A 9,870-nucleotide genomic window follows, 5' to 3' on the forward strand; every position below is an offset into this window, starting at 1 on the left:
TGTGCAAACAGAATTCTATATTTATCTACTTCAAATACTATGAACAAACTACAGTCTCAATAGAATTCATCATCTTGTGATCAACAACCCTTTCATCAATAGAAGATTTCAAGAAGTAAATTTTAAGCTTATACAATATAGTAACAATTACACTTTTCCATACTGATGAGGTACTTGTTATTTCTCTGTGGAAATTGGACTAGTCATACCAAGTCCTTCATTCTGATGCTTTTCCCATCCACCAGTATCAACCTTGCAATGAGTCCAATAGTACAAAATAGATCCGACCATGGAAAGAAATGACAACGCAGCCCCAGCAGCAAACACACCTTTGCGAAGGGTTGAACATGATACATGATCTACATGAAAGACGCCTCGGTACTTGGTATGATATGCATTCTTTGCTGACCCTGCCAATAAGCATGCCTCTGCTCCTAAGAAGCTAACCCTGTTTACATTTTCAGATATTTCAGTGTAACGAATGGTTATTATCTGAGAATCATAAGAGATCAAATAATCTATACATAAATTAAAACATCAATCAAATGGTAAACATTTTTTTGAAGTTTGGTTGTTCTATACCTCTTTTGATTATTATTAGCAAAGAACGGCCATCCACCTGAATGAAAAGATGAAGTGTATAGTAACTAGCACTTATTAAAGCTCGGCTTTCAGGTTCTTCTCGTCGTTAAATGTAACAAGAATTCCAGTTTAAAGGTAAATTCTAAGGATACACATTTTGACATTCGTAGTAGCATCAAGCTATCAATTCCTGACATGGAGAGACCACCTCTACATGTAGCAAATAGAAGAATGTTCTTTTTCCAAAAACATGAGAGCATGTAACACTCAGCCTCAGGCGGTCTGACTTCTAGGCTTTGAAAATTGCATCAAGCATATTAATATTTTGGGGTTATGTCATATATGCAAGCCTGATGCAGCTAATCATATACAATATGATATTTTATAGATGGCTTAGTCGGAATCCAGTTAAAGTGCAGAAGCCTTATCTCCATTCCGGCTATAGTAAAATAGAGATTTAATTTTCTTTCCTTGTGCATTGTAATTCTAGTGATAGATGCTCTTTTAATAGCATAACCCAGTCCATAACATGACATACAAACTCTTCATATGTCGGTTCCTTGTTGGTTACATCAACCAGAAGCAGTACTACTTTGGAACTAGTTGTTACGTTTACATGGATATGATTTAGATATTACAGAAGTAACCTATAAACACTCATAAGGAGTCAAGTACTGTATATTATTAGAATCAACTGATACGTCCTCTAAAAATGGGAATCAACTGATACGTCCTCTAATTATGGGAATCAACTGGTACATCCTCTAATAATGGGAATCAACTGATACGTCAAGTAATGCTACATATTATATATGTAATTATGTATAAATAGATAATATGTAGTATCCACTTTTCATATTGCAATAGGTTGGGGTGGCAATTTCAGGGAACCGGATTACCGGCTACGTGTCGGATCAACATACTCAGGTCTCAAATTTAAGTAAACCCAAACCATTCCAGAAATTTTATTTTGTAGGAAAACCAAACCTGAACACAACCCAAATAACCTACACGTAACCCAACACAAGATATTTAAACTGTTCATCTTTTCCATTACAAAAATTGCAAGTGAATCAACAACACAAAATGAACAGCATATAATAAAAAGTTTAAAGATCGGAGCTGAAACAGCTATGACCGAGTACAAAAGAGTGAGAAAATCACATACATGACATTATGACACCACTTAACAAGTCCTAATGATATAATAGGCTTAATCGCTTAGATCAAAGAGAGAGGGTGGATCACCTAAAGGTAAGGTTTCAATGGCAGCCCACAGAGGACTGCAAAAGAAACCACCATGAAATAAAAATTGCTCAAGCATCGTTTTGTATATTATGCTCATTCTATACTCGTCATGTAGAACTACATACATTGAATAAATGGAACGACAACTCCTATATTTCTTAGGAGAAAATTGCACTTTGCACACTCTTATTTTGTTTCAAAAACAAATGTGTATCAATAGTATTGGAAACTCAGTTTGCACCCCTCAACTTCAACCTGCCAATTCAGAAAGCACCCCTTCAACGGTTATTATTAAAAAAGTAAGGGGTAGAATGGGAATTTCAGTAAAATATTAACTAAACTAATTTTTTTATTTTTCAGATTATATTAAAAATTGAATTTATTTTTATAGCTATAAAATAATATTTTTAAATTTTTTGAATAATATTATATAGTTGAGTTTTGAATTTTAGTAATATTATTAATGCCAAAAATTATATAATTCTACCAAAATTAAATTCAAAATAATTTTTTTATATATATTTTATATATATTTAATTTAATGTAATTATTTCATTTTAAAGTCTTTGACGTCGTTATGATTTTAAAGTGCATTTAATGAAAATATTCTGATCAATATTAATATTTAATATACAAGAAATCATTTGTATAAATATTTTAACTTATTTTTGAAATTCCAACAAAAATTTATTTACATTTTAAAATAAAGTTTCCTTTTTACCCCTTATTATTTTAATTATAATCTACAAAAGGGTGCATACTGAATTAGTAAATTGAAGTTGAGGGGTGCAAGTTGTATTTCCTAAAGTTCTGGTACAAAATTGTTTTTTCAACTTTGTTTGAGGGTGCAAAGTGCATTTATCTCTATTTCTTAGGCATAGAAAATGTGAACAGTAGGTATACTAATAGTCTTTCTGGATGACAAAATATGGACCAATCTATTTTATTCACAACAACAGTGTCTAATTGCCAATACAATTCAAAATGCAGCTAGATAGTACCATGACACAACACTATCTATAGTTCTATGCAAGCTATATTTGCATCACCTCCTATTTATGTTAAAACAGTACCTCCAACATTTGTAACGTTCGAAATTCTGGCCCAAGGTTAAAATTCCTTATCTCTTACGAGTTTCTTGCAGGCGAGAAAAGTTTATTTTTCAAAAAATATTCATATAGACCAGTACCACTATACCACTTCTCAAATCAAAATAAACAAGAAACACAAAATTCTCGACAAATGACTGCAATGTGATGATCAATCACTTCAAAATACCCTTAATCATGAACTAAGTACTAATTGCGCCTAGTAACACCAAAGACTACATACATTCAAAGTTAAAATATGAGTAATTAAAAGAAGGGCAAGAAATTACCAAGAGAAGATAAAAAAAAAGACGGTCCAAGCAGTAAGAGAAGATCCAGTAGCTAATCCTTTACCGAAACAGAAACACTTTGTAACGCCATTAACGACAGTCTGGCTTATCAACAACAATCCAAAGGCAGACAATCCGTAAGCTGTCGACGCATCGGAATCGTACAAACAGTAAGTCCTCTCATCATACTTATCTGGCACCACTTTCGCCTTCAATTTCATCATAAATAAATAAAATTAATTAAACTCACATTGTAAAACAAACGCAGTAAAATAAAATGTTCATACATACATAATTACATACTACAACATATAGCTTTAAATTTATAGCAACAGATATAGATTTAGTACAAACACAGTGAAGAGAGAGAGAGAGAGAGAGAGAGAGAACGAGAGGGGGAGAGAGAGAGGGAGAGAGAGAGAGAGAGAGAGGAAGAGAGGGAGGAGAGATAGAGAGGAAGAGAGAGAGTGTGGGAGAGGGAAAGAGGGAGATAGAGAGAGAGGGAGCACGAGAGGGAGAGAGGAAGGGAGAGGGTGAGGGAGGGAGAGGGAGAGGGAGAGAGGGAGAGGGAGAGAGAGAGAGGGAGAGAGAGAGGGAGATATATATAGAGAGAGAGAGAGAGGAGAGTACCGTGCTACGGCGAGATTCAGCGCCGATGGCGAGAACGAAGGCGATGAGATGGAGAGAGATAACGACGGCGAGAACAGTGATTGAGACTGCCATTTTGTGTGTGCACACTTTAAGTGACTGAAATTATAGGTAGCGATAAAAAGAGAAAAATAAAGGAGAGATGTTTGGGTCCCATTTGTTGACTGTTGGGGAAAGGAGTTGGGCGAATAGCTGTAATGGTGTTGGGTTGGACTGTCTGTTTTTTACCGGTTAGTGTGTTGTTTTACCGGGAAATATGTCCCAATTAAAATAATATAATTTTACCTTAGTTTAATGGTGTTTGATTAAAATATCAAGCTCCACCTGCGCCGACGGATGCCCAGGGAAAGTGTGTAATGTGTATTAAACCGAGCACAATTGCACACCTCATATATGATTAAGAGTTTATCCTCTCTTGTCTCAAGTTTTGGGTTAGATCATCGTTCAACCCGAAAAAATATTAAATCATTCCAAAGATATTATTAAACCATTCCAGAAAATCAAACCAAATCAAGAATAAATATTAAAAAAAGATATTATTAAACCATTTCAAATATATTATTAAACCATTCCAGAAAACCAAACCAAGAACAAATATTAAAAAAGATATTATTAAACCATTCCAAAGATATTATTAAACCAAACAAAACCCAAGAACAAATATTAAAAAAGATATTATTAAACCATTCCAAAGATATTATTAAACCAAACAAAACCAAATATACCCGGTATATCCCGCTTAATACAGGATTTGGTGAGGGTAACATGTACGCAGCCTTCCCCTCATTCCGAAAAATGAAGAGCCTATTTCCCGAAAGACCCCGGCTTGTGTGTGCGTGTTAACAATATAATAAAGTGAAAAGAATAATATAAACATATACGCAAGAATTAATATTCACTTCAAACAAACGAAAAATCTGATGATTGAAAAAATCGAAACAAACCTTAACCCATGTTATAATTCACATTGGATTTACCTAATTATTTGTTGCTTGTTGTCTCGTCGCCCTCAAGTTGCAACCAATCGGATAAGAAGTTTGAAAATCCACTTTGAAATGGGTAATGATGAACAAATACATAAAAAATAACGGCTCGAAAAAAGTTGGTTCCTCTAGATGATGAACAATATACATTTTCCTAGTGTCAAAGTTGCTTCTGAATGAAACTCATCAGTCACCGGTGTTAATTTGCAGATTTCTGATGATAACCTAATTCAAGATGTACGTAGAGAATGCAGATTACGGGACTTAGTTGTTGTAAGTGATAGGGTTTGGTGTAATTCTATTTGACTGGGTAAACAAGTTTATCTCCAAAACAAACTCTATCTTGATAAACCTATTTAAACTATTCTAATCTTATCCTTTCTAAGGTTTATCTTTTACAACCAACTAACGGGTTGTTTTACAAAAACTTATTCAAATATTTTCAAACAAATAGATTATCCAATATTATCTCTTCTTTGTTTTGAAAATCAAACCCGTTAGATTTGTGTGTATAAATACACATCTTGTTTTTCAGATTCAACAAGAGTGCTTATTCCACGTTCTATCTTTATTCTCTGAAAAACTCTTATTATTTCATTCTCTTGAATTTTCTATCAAAGAAGAAGACACATCTCATGTTTTCAGATTACACCTAATGATTACATGTTCTATCTTATAACCTGAAACACCATTCTTGTTTTATATCTTTTGAATATCCAGTCAAACAAGAAGCCTAGTTTGAGTTGTAATATTTCATTGTTATCTATTGCGTGTATTCATATCAACTTTGTACCGGGTTGTGGCAAGTTTGATTCCAAAGTATAGCAAGGTAGCTAGAAGGCTAAGAAATAGCAGTGGGTTAGGTAGCAAGGTAGCTTGGGAAAGGGTTTCTTTCAGGTGCTATATTTTTAATCAAGGAAGAGATTGTAAGTTCTTTTATTAAAATTGATATAATACATTCTCTATACTAGTTGACATAAGGACTTGAATGTAGGCCATAGACTAGGTGTAGGGGCCGAACCAAGTGAAAACTCTTGGTGTTTTCTATTGATTAATTTCTTTATTATTGCATTTTTATTTCAGTGATTTATTTTTTGCAGAGTAATTAAGACTGTCTCATTGCCTGTCTCATTCGTAAAGGGTCTGTCCCATTTACATAAGAGACTATCCCATTTTCCATATCAGTTAGATAATTGTTTATATCGTTTGGGTATTTAAATTTCAATTGGTATCAGAGCAGGTGCATTTAATTCTGTTTTTAGTGTTTATTTTGCTAGCGATCCATGGCTCAACTAGATAGGTATTCCAACAATTATCCACCACTGCTTCATGGTGCTGAAAACTACAATTACTGGAAGTTCCGGATGAAAATCTTTCTCCAGCGTGATGCATTCGAATAGGATGTTGTAGAAAATGGTTTTACAACTCCTATGAAAGATGGAAAGCCAAAATTCCTCAAGGATCTCTCTCCTGAAGAAGTGAATGCAATGAACTCCAATGCTAAAGCTATGAACTCACTTCTCAATAGCATGGTAGCTACAAAATTAAGAAAAGTATGAGCATGTACTACTTCAAAACAGATCTGGGATACGATCAAAGTCAGCCATGAATGCACGTCTAAGGTACGTGAAGTAAAATTAAGTATGCTCATGAGTGACTATGAAGGTTTCAGGTTGGAAAGAGGTGAAAGCGTGCGAGATGCTCAAGGGAGATTCCTGACATTGATGAACTCTATCTCACTTCTGGAAATGATCATTTCTCAATCTGAGATCAATAGAAAAATCCTCAGAGCATTGCCAAAGAAGTTTGCTCCATAGGTTACCATTCTGCAGGATTCAACACTGTTTTCGACTATGGACACTCTAACACAGTTCAGTGAATTGGAAGAATTCGAAAATCAGCTACGAAGATATAATGAATAAGATGAAGCTCCTCGTAAAAAGACTCTTGCACTCAATGCCGAAGTTGATGAGTCTCCTGATGATTCTGGTGAAGAGATTGCTCTTCTGACCAAAAAGTTTCATAAATTTCTTGCCAAAACGAATGCCTCCAAACGACCTATGAAGTCACAGTTTCCAAAGAAGGACTTCAAATCTAATCCGAGCAAGGATAATAAAACAAATCAAAGTAAGGACACTTGTTTTGAGTGTGGAAAGAAAGGGCATTTCAAAAAGGACTGTTAAAAGCTGAAGAATAAAAAGAAGGCATTAATTACTTGGAGTGATGATGAATATGACGTGGAGATCGATTCAGACGATGAAGTTGCTCAACTTTGCTTTGCAGGACTCGAGGACAATTCCAGTGACAATGATGAGGTACAAAATATAAAGTATAATTCAAATATATCTTCATCGATGTTGAATTTGCAGGTCCCTGTTAAGAAGTTAAAAGAAAAGAATGCTTATTTAAAACAAGCATTAAGTGAAGTTCTTAGTGAAATGGATGACCCCATGAAGGAGGAAGCCTTGGTTGCTGAAAACAAATCTTTGCTTGAAAGGGTTTCAAAACTTACTAAAGAAAATCAATATCTCAAAAATGAGATTGAGATGAAAGATGTCTGTCTTGAAGCTTTGAAGAAAGAGTCAACCTCTGTTGATCCAGAAACTGTCACAAGAGACAGTGCTCCTGATCCCCTGGTTCCGGAGTTAAAGCAGAAAGTGGCACAGCTTGAAAAGGATTTAGCAAAATGTTTTCATGGAGAAGGAACTTTGAATGCTCTTCTTAGTGAACAAAAATCTTCTCTTGATAAAGGAGGTTTAGGATGTGAATCAATCAAGAAACGTGCATTTCAAGGCGGTTACAAGCGAGCTCCTATGAAGTATAAAATGCCATATGAGAAATATCGAGATTGTGACAAAGCTGATCACACTACATCTGAATCTAGATTATGTGGAATCAAGGGCCACTCCTCTAACTCATCTTATAAATCGTCTGCTAGATATAAATCTGCTAACACGTCTGTTAATATTGTTCAGATGTGGATTAAGAAATCAGATAGACATTTATATAAGATTTGTGATACTAACCAATCAGGACCCAAGGTTAAGTGGGTACATAAGAGATAAAGCAGTTTTTGCAGGTTTGCTTGAAGGTCCATGTTCCGCGAAATAAATGGATCATCGACAGTGGTTGTTCACGTCACATGACAGGTGATAAATCCAAGTTTCTATCTCTAGTTGCCAAGGAAGGTGGCTTAGTTACTCTTGGAGATTCAAACACCGTCAGAATTATTAGAAAGGGCACCATTGATAATGACAGGTTTGCTATTTCCAACGTTCGTTTAGTTGATGGTTTGAAATACAATCTTATTAGTGTAAGTAAACTTACTGATGCTGGTCATAAGGTTAAGTTCGATAAAGATTTATGTTATATTGGTACTATGACTAACGAGTTTGCTTTAGTTCCCAAAAGAAAAGAAAATATTTTTGTGTTAGATTTTGATGAACAGCGGGAAGAAATCTGTCTTGCTACTGTTCAAGATCAGCAGAATCTGTGGCATCGACGTTTAGGTCATGTTCACATGGATCTTCTTCGGAAGATATCTTTTCATGATCTGGTACGAGGTCTACCCAAGCTGAAATTCAAGAAGGTTGAACCTTGCACAGCATGTCAGCTAGGAAAACAGGTAAAGACATCTTTCACTGCTAAGAATCGTGTGTCAACAACTGACCCTTTGCAGCTTCTTCACCTAGATCTTTTTGGTCCAGAAAGGTATGTAAGTCTTGGTGATAAGAATTATGCATTTGTTATAGTTGATGACTACTCTCGTTTTACTTAGGTATTATTCTTACGAACTAAGGATGAAGCTTTTGTTGAGTTTAAGGATCTTATTACTAACCTTGAGAATAAGTATTCATATAAGCTCAAGAATATTCGTAGTGACCATGGAGGTGAATTTGAGAAGGATTTTATTACCTTTTGCAAATCGAGAGGAATCACTCATGAATTCTCAGCTTCTCGTACTCCTCAGCAGAACGGAGTAGTGGAACGCAAGAATAGGGCATTACAGGAAACTGCCAGAACTCTACTGCATGAGAGTAAGCTTCCAAGAAAATTTTGGGCTGAAGCGGTACACACTTCCTGTTATGTTTTAAATAGAGTACTTATTCGTCCTATTTTGCCTAAAACTCCATATGAATTGCTTAAGAAAATGACTTCTAACATTAGTTATTTTCGAGTATTTGGTTCCAAGTGTTTTATTTTAGATACTCAGAATAATCGAGGCAAGTTCGATGCAAAATCTACGGAAGGAATTTTCTTGGGTTATTCTACAACAAGCAAAGCTTATCGTGTTTATAATTCTGTCAAGAACAAAGTAGAAGAATCCATCAATATTGCTTTCAATGAATCCTCAAGGAATATTTCTCCAATTGATGAAGATACTGCGGATCTACCATCTCATTCCCAAATGAGACTGTCTCATTCTGAAAAGAGTCAGTCTCATTCTGACAAGTCGAACAGTCAAGACTCTCTAGGTCCCTCGCAGTCTTCTGATAATTCTTCAGGATCTACTCAAGCTTCAGATAAATCTTATGGCTCTCCGAAGACTCCTGATAGTGTTTCAAATGTGAATTCTGTTACTCCTCTGGATAAATCTTCAAAAGCGGAAATGAGACAGTCTCTTTTGAATGAGACAACTCCTATTCATTTCCAGGCAGATAATTCTAATGACGAAGAGATGAGTAGTATTCAACTTCCTAAGTCTTCTAATACTGTGAAGAATCATCCACCAGATAATCTCCTCACTGATTTAGATCAAGGAATTTCTACTCGTAGCAGATTTCATAATTTGTGTGCATTCTATGCTTTTGTTGCTGAATTTGAACCAAAGAACGCTCAAGAAGCAGTTGTAGACGAACACTGGTTTGTTGCAATGCAGGAAGACTTGAACCAGTTCGAGCGTTATGATGTTTGGGAACTCGTCCCACCTCCTCAGGATGCCAAGATCATTGGTACTCGCTGGGTTTTCAAAAATAAGAAGGATGAAGACGGCAATATTATTCACAGCAAAGCTCGTTTGGTTGCTCAGGG

General features: G+C 35.2%; 1 protein-coding gene across 1 annotated transcript; it reads right to left on the reverse strand.

The window, feature by feature from the left end:
* Positions 1-3,995, reverse strand: LOC141678508 (uncharacterized). The gene is made up of 3 exons (XM_074484852.1): positions 3,839-3,995; positions 3,209-3,417; positions 1-448 (listed from the first exon to the last, which is right to left on the reverse strand). The coding sequence occupies exons 1-3, from the start codon at positions 3,929-3,931 to the stop codon at positions 178-180; spliced, it is 573 nt and encodes a 190-aa protein (XP_074340953.1). The 5' UTR covers positions 3,932-3,995; the 3' UTR covers positions 1-177.
* Positions 3,996-9,870: the final 5,875 nt, after the last annotated feature.

Source organism: Apium graveolens, chromosome 8 (genome assembly GCF_009905375.1).
Source record: "Apium graveolens cultivar Ventura chromosome 8, ASM990537v1, whole genome shotgun sequence".
Classification (NCBI taxonomy): domain Eukaryota; kingdom Viridiplantae; phylum Streptophyta; class Magnoliopsida; order Apiales; family Apiaceae; genus Apium; species Apium graveolens.